This window comes from Amblyomma americanum, chromosome 2, assembly GCF_052857255.1.
Source record: "Amblyomma americanum isolate KBUSLIRL-KWMA chromosome 2, ASM5285725v1, whole genome shotgun sequence".
Lineage (NCBI taxonomy): Eukaryota > Metazoa > Arthropoda > Arachnida > Ixodida > Ixodidae > Amblyomma > Amblyomma americanum.
Genome location: NC_135498.1, coordinates 125,330,362 through 125,353,184, shown reverse-complemented (window position 1 = coordinate 125,353,184; position 22,823 = coordinate 125,330,362). Strand labels below are relative to the sequence as shown.

General features: G+C 45.9%; 1 protein-coding gene across 3 annotated transcripts in view; it reads right to left on the bottom strand.

Moving 5' to 3' along the window:
* Positions 1-22,823, bottom strand: part of LOC144121798 (2-Hydroxyacid oxidase 1-like) — a 75,319-nt gene that overhangs the window by 12,299 nt on the left and 40,197 nt on the right. The window contains exon 8 of one of the 3 annotated variants that reach the window (XM_077655197.1): positions 16,969-17,098. The exons of the other annotated variants lie outside the window; for them this stretch is intronic. Coding sequence (XP_077511323.1) covers positions 17,031-17,098 — 68 coding nt within the window. The 3' untranslated portion in view covers positions 16,969-17,030. Of the gene's footprint in view, positions 1-16,968; positions 17,099-22,823 lie in introns of those variants that run through there. 3 annotated transcript variants of the gene reach the window in all.

Here is a 22,823-nt window from a genome sequence, read left to right as displayed (position 1 = left end):
TTGCAACTGCAGGCATCACCTTAAACGAAGACAAGTGATGCTTTGGGGTCTTCCAAGCTCCATTTTTGAGCGTCATTGTCAAGGCATCAAACCAGATCTAGGCAAGGTTGAATCTGTCCATACCATGGCGCCTTCAAAGACATTGCATGCGTCCGAAGTTTACTCGCGATGGGAAATCATCTTGCCAGCTTAATGCCACATGTCTCGGAAATCACTGCACCGATACGCACCCTTCAAACAAGAACAGTTGTACTTGACAGCTTGAACAGGAAGCAGCATTCACAAAAATCAATGAACTTCTGATATCCGACAGTTTCTTGGCCAAGCACCATCGATCTTACGCTACAAACTTCTCTGGTGATGCAAGCTCTTATGGACTTGGAGCAGTCCTGTTACAAACACAACCGTCTGACGAATGCAGGCCAGTAGCCTTTGTGTTGTGACAGTGCGCTGCGCGTCTCCGGAGGACCGCTATCTCTGGCGACATCTTCCATTTATGGGACCCCAAAGGCGCTTTAAGAACTGACTGTACGGCGCCAGGAATCGTCGGGTGTCGGGGGCTAAGACTCATAGCGGTCAAGGCCGACAGCCAAGCCGTCATCTTTTTTCCCACGCCAACAAGCATTCAACTGGTCAAGCACACACCCGCAAGAGTGACTGTGGCAACGGCCGAAGGAGAAAGGCCCAATCCGGTGCACTGTAAAAAATGTGTGCAAAATTAGATATTTTGCCGAAAATTTCATTTTCCGCACAAAAATCTGTTAGCGGCCAAGAACAGAATCCTGTTACACGAATAAAAAAGAAATTTTCTGTTCTTACAGTAGCTGCACCCGAAGTACCTGTCACGTGGCCCTCCGCTTTAGAAAAAATTGGTTTCAAATGCATGCAACTTATTGTAATTCAGTTTCTATATTTGTGCGCTGAAACAGCGAGCATAGGCAATTTTTCGCGTGGATTAATGTGCATTTTCTATTGTGCGGCCCTTTGCTTTGCTGAGGTCCTGGTCTCTTCAAGATGGTTGCCGTCGTGCAGACGCACAGCGCGTGCGTTTTCTGCACGGTTTTACCGACCGTACTGTTTGCGAAAGAAGGTACGCGGTGCCAATTTCTCCTACTTGATATGGACAATGTTCTAGACTACTTTTGCGAATGACTTGTGGACAGATGGTACTGCATACACCGTCGCCGGACACTCAACAGCACTTAGCAACTGAAAATATACCCTTATCAAACGGCGCTGCTTCCTTGTTGTCGAAGTAAACCCCAATCATTAGCCATCGCTACACCGCCTTGCCTAGCAAAAATATTTCTCCAGTTAAGTCAGTAATATGAAGCAGAGCGTGCATATGGCATGAAAAAAAAAACCAAATCAATTCGAATACATAACTCGAAGCGACAGGTAACTACTTTTTAAGGCAGTAGCATCACCAACCAAAATGCATGCCTAGCATCTTGACGGGTGCCATATATCTGACCAGGGAGCGCGCGGAGCGGGATCCCACTACTGGCGGACGTTTCCAAAGTTCTTCTCAAACTTCTTACGCTACCGTTCGTCGTACACTGTTGCGGGTAGTGTCATGCAGTTTCTCGTTGCATATAGTGTACATCTATTTCTCAGGTTGGAGGATAGCGCCCAGCAAGGATTCGTACCGCAGCCTTATGTTTCTGCGATGTTTTGCTCTCCCCGACCTTGAATATTGGTTTTTGCTGAACGGAAAAGGCGCATTAACTGTCTCACGTATCTCGGTGGACACCCAAACCGCACCGTATGAAAGGAATAATGGAGGGCCTGAAATAAAAAAAGGACGAAAGAGATGCCGTAGTGGAGGACTCCGGAATAATTTCGACCACCTGGAGATCTTTAACGCGCACTTCCATCGCCCAATACACGGGCGCCTTTTAAAGTGAAAGCTTTACTAGCCTATAGCGGCGCCGATTTCGCTGTGTCTGCACGAATGACCTTGAAGCGGCCTCAATTAATTAAAAAACAAGAAAATGGTGCTGTAGGTGGGAATCATGACAGTCATGTGTCATGACAGTCATGTTTAGCTATGGCAAGCTATGCATGTCATGGCAGTGCTGGCAAATAATGCTGAGACTTGATAGTCATGTTTGGTGACGGCAAGTCCCGTTCATCATGCAGAGTCAGGTTTGGCACCGCATGTCATTCTCAGTAGTGGCAGCCCTGGTAAATCAGCCATGACAGTCATGTTAGTCATATTGAGTCGTGTAGGGTCGAGGCAAGTTCTCGCAGTCGTGGTAAATCATGCTGATTCATGAGAGTCATGTTTAGTCGCTGCAAGTCATGGGAAATCATATTTTATATTTTTTGTAATTGCAAGTTATGCTAAATCAGGTTAGTGCAAGTCATATTAATCTTGGTCCGTCCCGCAAATAATTGTAAATCACGCTTAGTGCTGAAGCTAATGTTCAGCAAAGGCAAGCCATGCATATCATGGTAGTCCTGGCAAATAATGATGAGTCATGATTGTCATATTTGGTCATGGTATATAGTGTTAATAATACTGAGTCCGGTTTAACCTGGGAAAGTCATGCTAAGTAACAGGAAACCATGATGAGGCTTGACAGCCATGTTTAGCCATGTTTGCAAATCATGATAATTGTGGAAGTCCTGGAAAATTATACTGAGCTGTGATAGCTGCGATTGGTGTGAATCTAAGTGAGTTATGTTGAGTCAGGACAAGTTGTGACAGTCATCGCAAATCATGTTTTACTAAGTCATGGCAATCATGATAAGGTATGTTTAGTCATGCTGAATCATGATTCTCATGCTACGCACTTTATAGACTGGCCTCATCAAGGCTAGACCGGTGGCCGCAATTACTGCTGCAGAGAACGGGTTTTCGGCTGGGTCGAACCCTCAGTGCTGGCGCTCTAAAACAACCGGCGCAGTATGGCACACTGACTGAAGACTGCTTTCCTGCAACTCAGCTTCGGACCCCCAGTCGCTGTCGCTCTGTGAAGTGTACGCCACAGCAAAGCAGGAGTCGTGCACTCCAGCGCTGTAGTAGACGTTAAGTACCTCCCCTAGTTCCCTGTGCGCTTGCGCGGCTTCGCTTCAATGCGCGGCAGCGCCGTACACACAGGCGCTCCGCAGGCGCGGCCACGCTGAGCCTTGGTCGCACATATTTTGGATGGTCCTATACATGAACTATGGTTTATGACTATGAGAAACGCCGCAGTGAAGGGCACCGGAAATATCGACCACCTGGGGTTCTTTAACGTGCACTGACATCGCACAGTACACGGGCCTGTAGAATGTACATGAACTGTGTACAACCAACAAAATGCTTAATACGACACACCTAAGCAACCAAGCGCAACAACCACAGGGCACATTACTTGTACATAATAATACTACACACTTAAGCAAGGACGCACTAAAACAAGGTAATGAAGAACATAATACTAGGAGTTGTTGCCACTCTGGTTCAAATCTAGTCTGAGCATAAAATTTCTTTAGTTGAACAATCATTCTGCTGAAGTGGTCTCTTGTAGAAACAATACGTTCACAATGTCCGTTCATCATGCGCGTTTTCCTGAGGCTGTGTAGCCCAATCAGAAAGAACATGTCTGAAGTTCACCAACCAATGATAGTGCAGTGAGATACCGCACCGAATGCGATGTCAAAAAGTCTTTTTTTCTTCTTTGTCTGTTGCAAGCTATCCCAAAAGTGCATTGCATCTCTACAATCGATCAAACAATCACGACTCTTCGACTCTTCGAAGTGAATGAAGGCGAGTTTAGTGAATGCACAGATGTATAAGAAACGTATCTTCGAGGTATGCACTGAGGCGTGCATGAAAAATTGCATTAAGAGCATGAAAATTACAGAGTTCCCAATTAAGGGAGTAGCGAAGTACGTTTCCGGTGAATTTCCTCCGTGCATGGCGTGCGGCCGTAGTACCATCATGCGGCGCCCACTGAAGCCCCAACAGACGATGTACGGCGATGGTCCAGCAGTTGGCGCGCATGTAGTGAAAGCACCCTATAGTGGAGAGCAGCTGGGCTGGTTTATCCAAGGCATTGGGGTTTAAGGACAGTGAAGGGAAAGTAGATTTTAAGCGGGTAGAAGTAACCAAGCGTTTGTTATTTGATTGGTGGCTAAAATCAAGAGGAGTAAAATTTTTTAAGTCATGGCTAGATGGCTTGAGCCACCGCCAGATTTAAAGGGTTCAGCCTTATCCATCAATCCACAGTGAATACACAACGCGTCTAATGAATGCATAGTCTAGTGAATGAACGCATCTTCGATTCATTACGGAGGCGTTCATGAACGAGTGACATGGGCGGGAATGAAGACACAGGCTCTTCGACGAACTCCGATGCTGGCAGTTGTCCTGAACGCACTTAACGTTACGAACGCTAAGCTGCGTCTAGTGGCTAGATAAACCACAGCTTTCGCTCCCTAAGCAAGTTCAACAGTAATTAAAGCACCGTTAATTTTGAAGCGAAAAGCTCCCTACGCCAGCTTTTCGAGCCATAAGCGGGGCCGCAAGTTTGACCTTTGAATTTAGCTAGAGGTGAAACAAGGAAATGACGCCTGTCTCACTTATCTCGGGGAACACCCGAAATGCGCCCGTAAGGAAAGGAAAATGAAAGTTGGTTTAAGAACAGGAAATGACGCCATTTCCTATCCAAAAAGCAATTTCTTTTTCAATTTGCCTTTCTAAAATTGTCTGCAGGGTTTGCGCGTCGTTGAAATTGAAATTGGTTTTTGGGGAAAGGAAATGGCGCAGTGTCTGTCTCGCATATCGGCAGACACCTGAACCGCGCTGTCAGGAAAGGGATAAAGGAGGAACTGAGAGAATAAAGGAAGAAAGAGGTGCCGTAGTGATGACATGGTAACAGTTGACGACAAAATAGCACGCCTTTTGGCAGAGGTCTCAAGGCTCCGACAACACCGTGAACGGCTTGCACGCCGTAGACATTCAGCGGGATATGACACCGCCACTAGAAATGGTGAATCAGCACCGAGCATGTCCCGCCCACCAGATTGGTTCAGCGCTCCTCCCAGAGTACCTGCTACATTGACAGATAACTCTACAGCATCCCTGCTCCGCTTCATGGTTACCCAGTTATCCAAACTGATATCTCTTCTCTTGCAACGCTTGGAATACTAACCGATGATGGCGTGTTCCGGCATTTCTGGTGTGGTCCAGTGGAGCTGTAGAGGCCTCTCCACTAAAGTTGGGGAGCTCAAAACCCGTCTTCTCTTGCAGAAGGAGACCAATGCCTTGCCAGCAATTCCGGGCTTCAGTGGTCACGCGTCGCCTTCGGTGACTGACCATCGTGTGCACACTGATTCCCCTCCATGAAAGGTGTCCGTGTACGTTGACACGCGTTTCTCTCATGTATGTCTCTCTCTGGCAACCTGGAGCACCTCGTAGGAGGAGGTAGTTGCAGTTGCTGTAAAATTACCCAAGGCAACGGCTGTGGTGGTATCTTACTACGTTATACCAGCGGGTGGCGCTCTCTCTCGTATTAATCTGGACTGGTTGTTGACTGTGCGTAAAGAAATAACCCGGGTATCCAATTCTAGTCGGAAGTGCCATTAACGCCCCAAACCCAGACTGGGGCACCCTACTTCAAGCCCCCGCGGCAGGCGTGTGCGGGATGCCTTCGCGGATGCGTTGTTTATTCTTCTAAATCACCCCGGTTCAGCAACGCGGGCTATGCGTCACAGTCACAGTACCACATATGCTCCTGATCTGACGTGGTGGTCTGGCCCCGGCGTTCCCTCGTGGCACCTTGAGCCGGACTGTTGGGGGACTGACCACCATACTATCATCATCGGTCTCCATCCATCAAGGACCCGTCGATTACGCCTTAGGTGTCCTGTGGTCAATTGGGACACCTTTCGCTGTACCGTCGAAGATCTCTCTCTGCAGTCATCCAAACTATTTGTGGACTGCGTACAAACTGCGCTGAATAAGGCTACTGCTGTCACTTTGAATGACGTCAATCGCCTGGCGACGGATGTGGCTCTGCTTAACCGGTGGGCTGCTCGCCGACAAGCGGAGATGGCTGCTTCCCGAGAGTCGACTTCTGAGCAAGCACGGACAAGGCTGAATTACCTACTGCAAAGGCTCGCAGATATGAACGCGATCTCTCGCGACGGCAGTGGCATGCGTGGTGTCAACAGTTCTCGGACAAGTCATCGAATGCTGCTCTCTGGCGAACGTTTGGAACATGGTTCCCGTTGTCCTGACGCAGCGGCCACAGCATGCTTCGCAGCTAACTTAGCTCCGGATTATTTCGCCAGAGAGGCAGCACGGAAGTTCTTCCCCAAGTATGTTTTGTTGCCTCTAAGGGTCATAGGAGCCCTCTTGGCTGTCATTCCAGCAAATGTCGATAAGCTCCCATCTACAGCCGACGCCGAGGAAATTGCAAGCCCATTTTCCATGGCCGAGTTGCTTGCAGCAATAGATGAGGCCCGTCGGAAGGCTGCGCCCGGTCCGGACTCTATTCCGTACTAGGTTTACAAGAACATACGTTCCGCTTTACTTCCTCAACTCCGCGCCATCATTAAGAAAACATGGATAGAAGGCGTCGTACCAGAAAACCGGAAATCGACTATTGTGATCTCCATCCCAAAGCCGGGGAAGCCGCCGACAGACCTTGGAAATTTCCGGCCTATATCGCTTACACCAACATTGTGCAAACTTACCGAAAAAATGCTTGCCACAAGACTGTTGTGGTGGCTTGAGCACCATGGTTCCTACCACCCCGCCCAAATTGGCTTTCGTACGCCCATAGGTACAGAAGATAGACTGGCTGTCTTCGCGTCAGCGGTTCTGGCATCAACTCGCAGCCACAATGTACTTACTGTACTGGCCATGGGCATTTAAAAGGCGTACGATAATATCCGTCACGCTGCCATCCTGAAATCCCTTGACATGCTGCATTTCCCTGTTAGAGTGCGCAAATTTGTTAACTCCTTCCTTGAAGGACGACACTTTGCCATACGCCTCGGTGGTGAGGCCGTCGGATCATTTGTGCCTCTTCGCGGTGTTCCCCAGGGATCGGTATTATTGCCAACATTATTTATATTGCTCTTATAAGCCTTGCTTGGCTCTTACATGATGTCTCTGAGATTAAGTTCTTATCATATGCTGATGACATAACGGTGTGGAGCACTCACTGCGACCTGATGACTCAAGCAGCAGTCCAACAATCAGCCATAGATATTACGTCGACTTATGCTTCTTCAATTGGTCATGAGCTTACAGAGAGGAAAACCACATTCGTGTCAGTCCCGAACAGCTGGGAAGCCGTAAAATGGCTGCAGCACCAATTCGTCTCCATCTATCCGGAACTCCAATTCAAGAGAGTTCGACCGTAAAAATAATTGGCTTGACAACACACGAGTCAGGAACAGGTACTGCTTGGATTTCTCGGGCTAAAAAGCAAGCAATCCAGGTGTTGGGTCTGATTAGACGCATTGCTCCTAAAACAGGCGGAGCTCGCTCTCATGTTGCACGACATTTGGTGCGGGCGGTTGTGCAACAGCGAATCGTTTACCAAGCCCAATTCCAGCATTTGACGAGGGCTCAATGGGATCGTCTAGAAGCTGTTAATAGAGAGGCAATGAGCGTCATCACTTGCCTTCCCAGCATTACCCTAATCATGGCGCTCCAAGAACATGCGCAGCTGAATACACTAGATGAGCTGGTGCAGCAACGACGGGATGCTCGCTGCCTAAAGTCAAACCTTACACACGCAACGTACGCGCTCAAGGTATATGCTTCATTGCACTCCATTCTACAGCCGGCCCGCCAGTTCCCTCTCCCTGGAGTTTTGTGCAGCTAAGCGACAACAAACCAACTGGTCTACGTCGGCCACCATCTACCCGCGCGGCATCATCGTTTCGCGACCGAATTACAGAGCAGGACGCCAATCTTCCGCATGGCTCTATCGTTATATACGTCGACGCAAGCATCCAGGCCTGCGAAACAGCAACGGTAGTTTACTGTCCTTGCAAGCTTACCCTGAACAAAACGTCAAGGTTTCGCCTCTCAGAACCTCCTTCTTCTTTCTGTGTGAAATGCTTGCGGTTCAAGAGGCACTTTGCTCTGTGGACGCCCTTCCCATGCTGCCTACGGCCTGCATTGTCATTCGTACCGACGCCCTTCTCGTCACACGCCTACTACGACGAGTCAGTCGCACCCCAGAAATCTGCCAAGACATCCATCGTCTAGCGGCACGCATCCCGCAGCAAATCCGTATTGAGTAGGTCCCGCGTGACTTTCTGAACGCACAAAGCCGAGCAGATTCTGCGACCCGGCTTTCGACCCCAACCTCATCTTTGCCTCGAGTCCTCACTCTGGATGACACAACCCTCCTTTTAACAAGAAAGGAACACCTCCGGCGCCACACACGTGCTCTAATCCCTCTGTGTGCGGTAACCCTCCCCCGTGGTCTTACCCGTGCAGAGGAGGTTACGCTTCGGAGGATACGGGTCGGGGTTTTTCTAACTCCAGCCGTGACACGCAAGAGGTCGCAATCCCAATATTTATATCTCCGCCCCGGGTGTCCAGTCTGCAAGATCAGAGACAGGCGGATATTCACCACCTGCTGTGGGTTTGCCCGGCGCTGAAGCCGACGAGAATTCGGCACCTGGCGGCAGTGGGTCTCTCACCTGACAATCCGGATTCATATATCGCTTGGACACAAGGTCCACATCATCGTTAGATATTTGATTTCATTAGATCAGCGAACCTTTTTTTCGTTTATTTAAGCATCCTCGCCAGCTCTCATTTCATAACCATTATGCCCTGAGGCAATAAAAATCGCTTTAAAAAATACTGCTGTAATTATCACCAACGCTATATTAAATATATGCTGTCTTGTGTGAGCGCCTTCAACGTTGTTTCGAAGAAAGCAAGATGTTTAACAAATAAAAAAATGCCTGCTACTGTGTGTGTGTATGGCTATCCATGAAAACCGCCACTCGCTCGACCACAGACAATGCCAGGGAGATGCAGCTTTTCGCTTTCGATCGGGTTAACCAGAGCTAAACCACCAGAATTCTTTTTTTACTTTTTGCCTCCATCGAAACACGGCCGCGGCGGTAGGGTTCAAACCCGGGTTCTACGACTCAGTAGCCCAGCGCCCTAACCACTGAGCCACCGCGGCGGGTTATTTGTGTCGTAACTGTGCGTCGCACAGAGCTCCGGGTGGTTTTACACGAGTTCTTGTTGCGCAGAGTGTACATCCATCTGCTATAGTAGGATACAACCCAGGAACCCACCGGTCTGAATTCCTCAAAGGGCCCCCTTGCAGCAAATATAATCGCCGCAAGTTCATGACGTCGTTGCACTGCGAGAAAAAGGAAAGCAAAAAAATTTGCCGCCACCGTATGGAAGACGTTTAAGTAACGGGCGTTAGCTGCTTGGTTTACTAGAATTGAATATAAATGAGGTTAAATCGAGGTACACCAATGGAAATACAAATTTGTACGTTTATTTTTCTATATGACAAATACTGGCCGACATCTTGGATTTATAAGTGACATCACTAATCACTCACCATTTCGATATACTAATGACGTCACCAATCAATCACCATGGGTTGCTATATCGATTTACTATGCGGGCCGCCATATTTAATTCCTCGATCTTTTTATCCCAGAAGAAGAGATCAGTTTATCACAGAAGAAGAGATCAGAAATGAAGCAGTGAAACATCTATCCCCGTGCTCAATGCTCTATCTCATGGTGATCTTCACTGAGTCAGCTACATGGCATCCGCACTCAGTTTATCAAAGAAAATGACATCAGGAATGCAACAACTAAGCAGCTCTCCTCGTGCTCACGGCTATATCTAAAGGTGATCTTGGCTGATTGAGGTACATGGTATGCACACCAAGTTCATCACAGAAAAGGAGATCAGGAATTAAGCACTGAAGCAGCTCTCCTCGTGCTTACTGTTATATCTCAAGGCGATCTTCATTCAATCTGTTACACGGCATGCACTCCGAGTTTTTCAGAGAAAAGCGGATCAGGAATGAAACCCTGAAGCAGCACTCTCCGTCCTCACTCTTATATATCAAGACGATCTTAACTGAGTCAGCTACACGGCACGCACACCGAGTATATTACAAAAAAGAGATCGCAAATGAAACACTGAAGCATCTCTCCCCGTGCTCACTGCTATATCTCAAGGTGACCTTAACTGAGTCAGCTGCACCGAACGCACACCAAGTTTATCACAGAAATGAAGATCAGGAATGAAACACTATGTCAGCTGAACGGCACACACACCAAATTTATCACAGCAATGAAGATCAGGAATCAAATCAAACACTGAAGGAGCTCTCCCCGCGCTCGCTGTTATACCTCAAGACCATCTTTCCTGAGTCAGCTGCACGGAATGCACACTGAGTTTACCAGAGAAAATGACATCGGGAATGCAGTACTGAAGCAACACTCTTCGTGCTCACTGCTATATCTTAAGGTGATCTTGGATGAGTGAGCTACACGGCGTGGACACGGAGTTTATCAGAGAAAAGGAGATCAGAAATGAAGCACTGAAGCGGCTCTCCTCGTACTAACTTTTATATTTCAAGATGGTCTTCATTGAGTCATATAAACAACATGCTCACCCAGGTTATCACAGAAAAGAGATCAGGAATGAAACACTAAGCAACTCTCAACGCGCCCACTGTTAGATCTGAAAGCGGTCTTCTCTGAGTCCGCTGCACGGTATGCACTTCGAGGTTATCAGAGAAATTGGATCAGGAATAAAACTCTGAAGCAGCTCTCCTCGCGCTCACTTTAATATCTCAAGATGATCTTCACTGAGTCCGTTACACGGTATGCACTGCGAGTTTATCAGAGAAAAGGGGATCAAGACTGAAACATTGAAGCAGCTCTCCTCGGGCTCACTGCAATACCTCAAGACGATATTTAATGAGTCAGCTACAGGGCATGCACTGCGAGGTTATCAGAGAAAAGGGGATCAGGAATGAAACACTGAAGCATCTCTGCTAGTGCTCACTGTTATATCTCAAGGCGATCTTCACTGAGTCTGCTACACTGTATGCACACTTGTTTTTTTTTTAAAGAAAAGGGGATCAGTAATGAAGCACTGAAGCTGTTCTCGTGGTGACTGCAATATCTCAAGATGATCTTCACTGATTCAGCTAGACGGCACGCACGCTAAGTTTATCAGAAAAAATGACACCAGTAATACAACATTTCAGTGGCTCTCCTCGCCCTCGCTTTTATATCTCAAAAAGATCTTCACTGAGTCAAGCTGGTGTGGCTTGCGCGCCTCGGTTTCAAAGAAGGTTCTTCGCTCATCCTAATACATGTTCTCTCTTTGCCGAGAGCACTGCAAAGCATATGTACCATCCAAAAGGACTGACATGAAATTTCAGAAGTATTGATGCTTCCCGACTGGCTAGAAAAACAAAATTCGAGGGAAGTTAGCACAAAAAGCAACACGCGACCAATAAAGCATTTTTCCCGCTGTCATGCTCCTTTGTTATCTAACCATGGAAGTGTCTAGATTTCCTTACATCTTTGAATGAGCGCCTTTTCTAAAAAAATTATCAAAGAAGACTCCTCATGCATTTGGGTAACTGGAATAAAGAATCGCTTCAACAAGCCAGGGGAAAACGTATTACCGGATGCGGTTGGGCTGGTCCTGTTTCCGTTTTTGCTATTTTCGCAACAGTAATGGCAGAACTAAGATATTTCGTTAACACTGAGGAACAAGTTTTCTTGCTCCCTGTTTTCTATAACGTTGTGGCATTTGTAGCTTGACTGAGTATTCCGCTGTAGTGTCCCTTAACTTCCGTGAAACCGCATTTCCAAGAAAACAGCTGGCCATTCGCGAATCTTGTGCATCTGCGGATTTTTGCGAAGCGCTTGCCGACAACTTTTCACGGCTTTTCCTTTTGATTGCTCAGCCACCGCCGTCATTATTCGAGAATAAGTGTTTTCAGCAAGCGTCTACAGTAATAAAACGCCTCCTCTATCCTACACAAATGTACTCAAAGTACTTTTAGTTTATACGCAGGAATTTTTTTTTCAAGTTGCTCACATTTTGGTGGCAATGCATGGACTATTGTTTCGAACTCTGGGTCGAGGTGGTGAACCCATTTTTCATCACACTTAACAGATCGAGAATACAAGTCTCCTGAATTTTTCAAGCTGTAATAATTATCACGGCTACATACGCATTCTGCTTAGGCGTCAACAGTTCCGGCTGCCGCCAGGAACTTACTTTTGCACAATTTAAACATCATTAATGCCACTGAAGACCGCGGCTACTGAACGCTTATTTGATAAGCTATCACAGCAAAATTCTTCTAAAGTCATGGCCTACACATTAACGTGGTCATCTTCAATTAATCTACTAGCGTGTTTAAAATTCTAGAATCAAAACTTTACTTGGTGGTAAGGCTGCAATAACCGTTTCATGAATGTGTTTGGGTTTCTTTTTCATTTGTGAGTGCTTCCAGTTTGCAAACAAACTTCGAAATCTTTTTAATTCTTACCAGGCCGCAGTTTACGGTAGTTGCCATACAGTCACTTCCAGAGATTTAATCGAACTGAACTGCTAATGTGTGTTCATGTCTATACTGGTTTCATCTGCTCAAAGAAAGTCAGAAGACACTGACGCAACATACTGGGGTAGACAACTTACTGAACACCCATCGTATATGCCACAATTACTTTACGTTCTGTAGGTGTTTCTTTAGCGTTATGAACTATTCGTACGACCTCGTGATGCTTTAAAAATTGCTTTAACTGCTTGCTGGCATTGCTATAAAATGTCTTCATTGGTCGCTTACATCTTCTAGATAAGTTCTGCGCTCAGTTGTTTAAAACATGATATAGTGGGCCTTGCGCGATTTGTCGCAGTCAGTAGGCGCGTTTACACAACTTTTCACAGTGGTTTCATCAGTTTTTTGTTACATTTCTAATCATTTCTCTCAATATCAATTCATATTTTAGAATATCTTGAAAGATTAGAGGGCTGATTGCTGTTTTAACTCTTTCTAAGCATTCCTTCTCAATTTGGTCTGAATTTTTATACTCTCAAACTACAATTGCAATTCGTAACTGTTTATTTTTTTCTTTGTTCTCCCAATTTTAACACTGTCATTTGCCACATTCATCGAGATAAAAGAAGATTGTTTTGTTTATTTCTTCATTAGCACTCCCATGTTCGTAAAGGAAACTTCACATGTTTGTTTTTTGGTTTTTCTCATATGAACATGGAAACATATACACTAAGTAGGGTTTTCATGCGGCTGTTTAAAGAATTATTGGCCTTATTTTATGTAGTGAACTTCACTCATGCGGAGAACGACGATGGAGGGGTAGAAGGAAGGGGGAGGAGGAGGAGGTGTGACGTGGTAGCCACCGCATTGGGTACAGCTGACCATTGACGCCACGGCTGTGACATCTGTTTTCCGCAATTTCTTGCGCTGTTTCCACCGCTTAGTGCTACACGGATGGACAACATGCTGCGTTTACCGGGATGGCACTAAATATACAGAAGCGTTCAGTGCAGACATGTGACACTCCCTGGAATATGTAAGTGGGAGAGGCTCATTTGGACAGAAAGACCGAAATGTCGGCCTGCGGGATCATTATCTTGCCTACTGTCCTGAAAACTGAGTACTGAAAACAAGAGCAGAAAGAGGTTTAAGATGGGTGACAAAGTTACGAGAAGAAGAGCTCATATACAAGCAAATCAGTGGTGCGAATAATCGCAATCGCAAGTGTGCACCCGTGTTGCAGAAAACGTAAAGTCGCAAAAAAAATTCTAGTGTGGTTGACTAATTATTTGATCTTTTACCTTAAACGTTTCCTTCGAGCTTCATATTATATGCAGCTGCTGATAACTGCAACATTTGTGCCTTATTCATCAGGGCACATATACTTTAATCACGAGCCCTTCCCTTACGTCCCGGTAATTCCATTTCCCATATAATGACACTTTTTAATTCGATTAGAATTTTCATGCATATTTTGTGGCCTTTTGGCGCTAGTTTCTACTTCAACAAGCTCTGGCATAGTTCGCTCATCAGAGCACTGTTAGCGCGGCACATTCTCGTGAGGAATTTTTTACCGTTCACTAGTAACGATCCTTCTCTTTTCCAAAAAGTAAATTCAGCCAATCGCAGATCACCGTCTAAAGGACTTCTATCAGGCGCCACTCACGGCGCTCCACATATTTATCTTCTCTTACCCGACCACTGGAGGCCATAATTTAAAAGGCAGCGTCTACAGTAATAAGCAGCATATCGTCTCTCTGCACTGGATCATATTTTATCTCATCTTTTTTTATACGGTAAGGCGCAAGCTAACCCAACAACAGTTTCTTTATGATTTTCAATCAGGCAACATGAGCACTGAGAGTTCAGGCGGCGTCCACCTGACCCAGACCTCACTTTTCGATGCCTCTCGGTGCTTCTTAGCGGTCTCCGTCTATTTCTACAATCGGCTGGGACAAGCCATTTTCATCAGCCGAATGATTTAAGCTGCTAATTGAAATTTAAGCTAGATATATTCGCCAATTAAGTGAAGGTGAATAAATAAAATATTAGTCTGTGCTGCTCTAACTTCTGACACATTTAACTTGACACCACTCTTTTAGAGCGCTTCGCATTATATTTCAGATCATTTTTGTGGGGCATCTTATAAGCTCGTCTACACGCTAACATCTATTCAACGTTGAAGCGCCGACACCGTATACTTATAATGCAAAAGTGGGGGGAAAAGGATATTTGCTCTCCAAGCCATAGCTGCACGCAGCTATCACTTGAAGGGAATTCGTAGTAACAATGTTTTTCTGCCGAGAGGCAACAGTTGGTAAGCCTCTGATAGCAATACGGCTATTGGACTGAATAGTCTCCGCACTGTAAGCTGCTTTTACTCCTTGTTTGCTCAGGTCTTTATATATAGCCCACAGGCAGAACACATTTAATGTAAACAACAGTGCTTCCGGTGTCACAGAGCCGTATCTTTTCAACCACTGTTGTCCTAACCTAAGCTTGTGCCCCTGGTCCGCATCGTCTCGGACACCATCATCATCATCATCAGCCTTACTACACCCACTGCAGGGCAAAGGCCTCTCCCATGTCTCTCCAATTAACCCTATCCTTTGCCAGCTGCATCCACCCTTTGCCTGCAAACTTCTTAATCTCATCCGCCCATCTAACCTTCTGCCGCCCCCTGCTACGCTTACTTTCTCTTGGAACCCACTCCGTTACACTTAAAGGCCAGCGGTTATCTTGCCTTCGCATTAAATGCCGTGCCCAAGCCCATTTCTTTCTCTTGATTTCAACTAGGATGTCATTAACCCGTGTTTGTTCCCTCACCCACTCTGCCCGCTTCCGATCTCTTAACGTTACACCTATCATTTTTCTTTCCATGGCTCGCTGCGTTGTCCTTAACTTAAGCTGAACTCTTTTCGTTAGCCTCCACGTTTCTGCCCCGTAGGTGAGTACCGGTAAGATTATGCTGTTGTACAGTTTCCTCTTGAGGCAAATTGGTAAACTGGCACTCATGATCTGCGAGAGTTTGCCATATGCGCTCCACCCCATTCTTATCCTTCTAGTTATCTCCCTCTCATGATCCGGATCAGCTGTCACTACCTGCCCTAAGTAGACGTATTCCGGCACAATTTCTAGGCTCTCGCTGCCAATTGTGAACTGTTGTTCCCTTGCTAGGCTGTTGAACATTACCTTGGTTTTCTGCATGTTAATTTTTAGACCCATCGATCTGCTCTGCCTGTCTAACTCGTTGATCAAGATTTGCAGTTCACCTCCTGAGTGACTCAGCAAGGCAATGTCATCAGCAAATCTCAGATTATTTAGGTATTCTCCATTTATTCTTATTCCCAACTGTTCCCAATTCAGGCCTCGAAATACCTCCTGTAAACATGTGGTGAACAGCATTGGCGAGATCGTGTCTCCTTGCCTGACGCCCTTCCTTATTGGAATTTTATTGCTGACTTTATGGAGGACTATAGTAGCTGTGCAGTTGCTATATATATCTTCCAGTATTTTGACATAAGGCTCTTCTACCCCCCTGATTACGCAATGCCTGTATGACTGCTGAGGTTTCCACTGAGTCGAATGCTTTCTCGTAATCAATGAAAGCTCGGACACCGGCTGTGATTAATGAACTTGCTTGCTACATAGCAGCAAGAATGTCGCAGGCGGTGTCTGTGACTATTATAGGGGTGGATTATGAATTGTTTGGCGTAATAACCGAGTATTGCTGGATTCTGAACTCGAGACTTCATTTGGTACTCTAACAAGGGGCCGTATTCTATAAGCTGTCGACTTTCCTTTGTCCATTTCGCGTCCATCTGGTCCTCTGTCATTGGTCACCAAGATAAACCTGCGGCTTTCAAATGTCTGTGCAAAGCGAGCCTGTCATTGTGTGGTTGACGACCCGATCTCACCATTGGCTGCATATCGCAGCTAATGGCAACCAGCGCCTGCTGTTGACAGAGCGTTGCAATGCCCCTCACCATTGGCGGCATCTTGCATTCAATTTCAACCAATGGTAAAGTCCGGTCGCCATTCGCTCAATGGCGGGGATGCTTGCCACAGACGCTTGAAAGTCGCCGGTACATCTGAGCGACCAATGACAGAGGACTAGATGGATGTGAAATGGACAACGAAAAGTGAACAGCTCTTAGAATAAGGCCCCAGGTCCACTGTAATTTCCTGGTGTTCAAACAGCCTCTGCCTTTAACGGAATAAACATAAAGAGAATCTGCAGGCTGCTTTGTGGCAGTACGTGTCTGAGATGACGCATCGCAAAGGATACAGCGCCTGTTCGGCTACAGTGGCAGTTTCCCGTCACGCGTCTATAGAATTAGTGCATAGAAGCGAAGCAGTACGACTTGCAGTGGACACAGCACGCACGCAGTTTTCCTATTTTCAACTGCGCCCTATAGAACGATAAACAAACTTTTTGAGGGCAACCGTGTGTATTAAGGTTTTATTCATCAACGATCTGAAACATCCAATGTGTCACAACTTGGCGAAGTGCTCTTCTCGAACCACCAGGTCTGGCCTCAACTCCTTCAGTGAGCGGCATCCTGCAGATGTGTGAAGAACAGAAAGCAGGATTAATTTAGCTGTGCTTCCTGTTTTAGTGTTGCTCATTCAAAGAATAACCCTGTAAGAACTAAAGAAAATGTTATTTAATTTTCATCGGCGAAGCCGACAGCCCATGTGGTTACCGAGAGCAGCTGTGAAACATACAGTGCTGCACTAACAGCCACGTCAATAAGAATATTATTTGTATTTCGTCAAAAAATGCTACATGAAGTTTCGTATTACGACTTGAACATCAGTGCTTGCCGAAAGCTTTTGTTAGTCGCTGTGCATAGGTCAGACCTTTGTATTATTTCTATAGCTGTGGCGCTTAGTATCTGATCGTACGGCTCCAGCTGGCAAACAGAATTTGATTTGCGGTCTCTGCTTGAAAGTGATCGCAATGGCGCGCCAATTTGAAGGTTTCTATAGATGCTAAGTATTCTCTTCTGTCTCTTTATTATTTTGGTAGAGTTCTCTCACGTATGTAAAGAAAAATCGCTTGAAATTGTTATTGCTGTAGTTAGCGCTTGAAAAATCGCCTGTCGTTAAATACACTTATCACTCGAATGAACGCTAAACGCCTCAACAGCTCGGTCACCAACGTAACTAAGAACAAAGGGTAACCATGTCTTCAGACAAACTTGCTGTGCGCCAAACTTTAAGATCTGATACCTTACATACTACTCAATTCGGCTACTTCTCGACGCTTTTCGTATCTTGCAGTTCACGGCCTGTATGTGCCTCAGCCCTCCTCTATCAGTTAGACAGAGGAGTGTATTTCTGTAAGGACGCTGCTGAGGTGAAGAATAGCTGTCAAATTGGAAAGAAAGCGCTCGCTGAGGAACTTGGAAATTCACCATTTATAAACACCACCAAATAAAAATAAAAACAAATAATCAGGAATATTCCATTGTGCTTTCCTCTGCTTTGCTGACTGTTGTCGTCCTTCATCTGTATGTCACAACGAGACCCTCATTTCTTCACACTGTCTGCTCAATTATGTATATATACGACGGAAGCCAACAATCAATGAAACCAAGGACCATAGGGGAATGTTTCGATTTTTTTAAGTTGGTGTGTTGGTCAGTGGAAAAGTAACATTGCAATTATTTCATGGCTGAAATGAAATTTCATAGAAAATAAAAGAAAAATAACTCCATGCCTCCTGTGGGATCCAAACCCATGACCTCCTTATTTCTCGTCCGGTACTCTACCAACTGAACTTTAGTGGCGGATATCCAGTCTAATACTTTCGGGGGCATATATGATACATGTAACCTAAACTTCTCGGTATATATATATATATATATATATATATATATATATATATATATATATATATATATATATATATATATATATATATATATATATATATATATATATATATATATATATATATATATATATATATATATATATATATATATATAAGGTAATAACACTTGACCAAACCTCTGGGCCCTTTTAGAGAAATGTTATTTCACTTCAACGATAAAAGTTTCACTTTTATTGGTCATATTAGATTTCATGCATACAAGTGGTTTTAAATGGCAAATATTTCACAATACATAAAATTCTCCGCATATATTGTGCGCTCATAAGTGTTCATGTCATTCCGTAGTTCAGTGAGGAAATTCGCAAACGTGCTGAGTTGACCTGCGCAGGCTTCCTGGCATAACTGCGTGCCTTGAAACTTTCAGAGACAGATTACCGACTTTCTTGCGCCAGTTTTCGCTACAACATGTTCCACAATAGTCTTGCTCCACTATTCCTGAGGAAGAAAATGAGGCTTCTGCTCAAAGGCTAGCTTCAGAGATTTTTTGAACATTTTTAGCTGCAGTAATCACATTCCTTAGAGAGCCCTTGCTCCGGTACAAAAATGCGTTATAAAAATACCCAGTGCATGCATTTACAGAAGCAAAGAAACCGCTTCAACCGAACGATGACGTCACGACAGACAGTCCCATGGCGTTACAGATGTTGTCAAAAAGCCCATCAAACGCGCATTGATTGGCTAAAATGGTGACTAAGTGGAAACTTCAGTCATTATTGATCTGATAATGACCAAAAGCCAGCTCGAGATATTGTCCTTCAGCAAGCACAGAGCAAATACCGCCGGCTATGCTTCCAGTGACGTCACACACGCAAGGTTGCCGGTAGAAATCTCCGCGATTGAGACCACGAAATAGGAAATTTTAAAATTCACTTGCGCGTCAACAAAGCACCACCCTGCTACGAAATTCGGCACTAGGGTCCAGAAAAATGCAGAGACCCTAGCGTAAAGGTTTTCGTAAAATCAGAAGAGGTAGAAAGAACACCGGTGTAGGCTTGCAGGCTGCAAGCCTACTACATAGCAGACAAATGCAATAATTAGTATCGCAATTTTTTGTAACTGCATGTATGGGGCTGTGAATTTTTTCAATTTACGTAGCTTCAGTATTGCAGTGTGCGAAGTTTCGCGGATTAAAATTTCTGCGTGCCTCTCGACATTGTGTAGGTCGACAAGTATGACAATGCTTTCAAAAATAGAAAGAGACAGCTCTGCAATGAAAAACAGTATTCAGCCAGCGTGAATATTCGCTGACATGCTACTCTGCTTAGAAGAGGGAATAGGGAGTAAATATAGATGTAGGGTGCTAGAAAAGAGTGCGGTCATTGAAGAGGGTTGTAACGCAATAATTCACTGCATGGTGGCTTCTTTGGACGAGACTCAACTCAAGTTTTGTGCATGCGTGCGGGGTGAACAAGTGTTTGGGCAATTTAGAATATGTTTAAAACACCAATAGCGTATAAATAGAGAAATAAGAATATTATTACGACCAGGGGTTCATTCAGACCACGACGGGCGACTGAAACCAGCTAGGTTTGCTTGCCGATTTCGAGAAATCTTCTGCGTAGTTCAGGTGTCCAACGATATATATGAGACAGATAGTGCACCATTTCCTTTCCCTAAAACCAATTATTATTATTATTATTATTATTATTATTATTATTATTATTATTATTATTATTATTATTATTATTATTATTATTATTATTATTATTATTATTATTGCCGATTTCGAGACATCTTCTCTGTAGTCGGCGGTACTGACCAAATAGAAGAGGCATCGCCTCTTCATGGGCGTCACATTTACCCCTACGCAGCCGAAGCGCGCGGGGCGAGTTGAAAAGCAATGCGCGAGTGGTAGGGCTTCAGCCGTGAAACGTGAGTCACTACAGTTTGTGCAGAACGACAGCCGCTTGGCGTGAGATCGCTGTGCGGTAATTGAGCTGCCTAATGTGCTCAAAGATAACGCACAGTCCATCGTAGTGGCACAGCAGCTTGTGGGACAATCCCCCATTTCTGAAAGGTCACCACAACAAGACCAAATCACCAGGGCTGTAAGTGACGTGACGCCGGTGGGCATCGTAGCGCGGTTTGGACCGATCTTGGGAGGCGAGGATACGAAGGCGGGCCTCTTCGGCGAGACAAAGTGTATCAGCGATGGAAGGATCTTCATGAGGCTCGGCAGAAAATGGTATTATGGTGCCCAGGGTGCAGCGTGGGGGCGAGCATATAGTAAAAAGAAGGGGCTGAAGTCAGCAGTCTCATGGCGCGCGGTATTGATAGCACAGTTAATGAACGGCCAGACGCTGTCCCAATTTCTGTGTTTTGAATCAACGTACATTGACAGCATGTTATTGATCGTTCGGTTCGTGCGCTCAGATAGCCCATTCGTCTGGGGATGGTAAGGCGAGGAATAGCGAAATTGCGATGAGTAGGAACGGAGAAGCTGCCCCACGACGTCAGCGCTGAACTGCCTACCAAGGGCACTGATGATAACTTTTCGGGGTCCATGACGGAGAACTATGAAGCGCAACATAAAAGAGGGCACATGATAGGCTGTAGGCGAGGGTAGGGCTGCCGTTTCGCAACACCGAGTAAGGTAATCGACGCAAACCACTATCCAACGGTTCCCATTATAGGATTTGGGAAATGGGCAAAAGAGGTCTATGGCCCACTTGCTCGAACGGTGCGGCAGGTTGTGTTGCAGGGTGAATCTGACCAGCAGCAACGCTAATTGGACGCTTATAACGTTGACACTGAGTGCAGATGGTGATGTACCGCTCAGTCGTGGCCCGCATTTTCGGCCAATAGAAGCGTGTCTGGGTACAGTGGAGCGTTCGCGCCGGCCACAGATGTTCAAATGTAGGGTCGTACTGCATGGCCTCCAAGACAGAGGTGTACAGGCTCTTGGAAAATACGAGGTAGCGCTTGCCTGCAGAAGAAAACTTTTTCTTTCATAGGAGATCATCTCGCACACAGAAGTGGTTTTTACCGGAGGATTGAATCTCTGCTGTTCCGCTTTGAATGTGGTGAAATCATGAAGAAATGGTGACACTGACGCAACTCAGTGGTCGAAATTATCGATTTTCGACTCGGTTTCAGGGAGGGGCAACCGCGAAAGGCAGTCCGCGTCAGCGTGCTGGCGACCGCTTTTGTAGGCGACTGTGTAGTCAAACTCTTGTAGCCGGAGAGCGCACCGTGCAAGGCGCACACACGGGCCACGAAGTTTAACGAGCTAGAAGAGGGCATGATGGTCGGTGACGATGGTGAACGGGCGACCGTAGAGATACGAACGGAAACGCTGTGTGGCGAAGACGACGGCGAGGCATTCCTACTCAGTGACCGTGTAATTGCGCTCCGGCTTTCTGAGCGAGCGACTTGCATACGCAACAACGTGCTCTTTGTTGTCGCAGCGCTGGACGAGCACAGCGTCGAGGCCAACACCGCTGGCGTTGGTATGAATCTCTGTGGGGGCGGAGGGATCAAAGTAGCGAAGTACAGGGTGGGACATGAGAAGGAATTTTAGTTGGCAGAAGGCGGAGTCGCACTCAGGGCTCCGCTTGAAAGCCACATCTTTCTGAAGCAGGCCTGCCAGCGGGTATGTGATATCCGCAAAGCGATGGATGAAGCGACGGATATATCGGCTTAAACGACTCGACAGCTGCAGTCTTGGCTGGATCAGGTCTGACGCCGTCTTTGTCAACGAGGTGTCCAAGCACTAACGCTTCGCGCGCACCAAAGTGGCACTTTTTAGAATTAAGCACAAGGCCAGCTTTGCGCATGCAGTCCAGAAGGAGAGCTAAATGGTCGTTGTGCTCACTGAACGTCTTTCCGAAAATAACAACATCGTCAAGGTAGCACATGCATATCTCCCATTTCAAACCACGGAGTATCGTGTCCATAAATCTCTCGAAAGTGGCGGGCGCATTACAAAGGCCGAATAGCATTACATTAAATTCATAAAGGCCATCAGGTGTAATAAACGCTGTTTTCTCCTTATCCGCGTAATGCATAGGGATTTGCCAATACCCCGACCGGAGGTCAATAGAAGAGAAGTAGGACGCTGAAAAAAGGCAGTCGATGGCATCGTCGATTCGAGGAAGGGGGTATACGTCTTTTCTTGTGACGGCATTTAGACGACGGTAATCCACGCACAAACTCCACGATCCATCTTTTTTTTCGAACAAGGGTTACTGGAGCAGCCCAGGGACTCGAGGACTCTTGTATAACACCTTTGCTTAACATCTCTTGCACTTGTTTATTGATCACATTGCGTTCAGGCGGAGAGACTCGGTAGGGCTTTTGTCGGATCGGATGTGAGGCGCCAGTGTCAACCCTGTGCAGGGTCCGAGACGAGCGAATGGAAGATGCGCCGCCGGACTGTGAAAAGT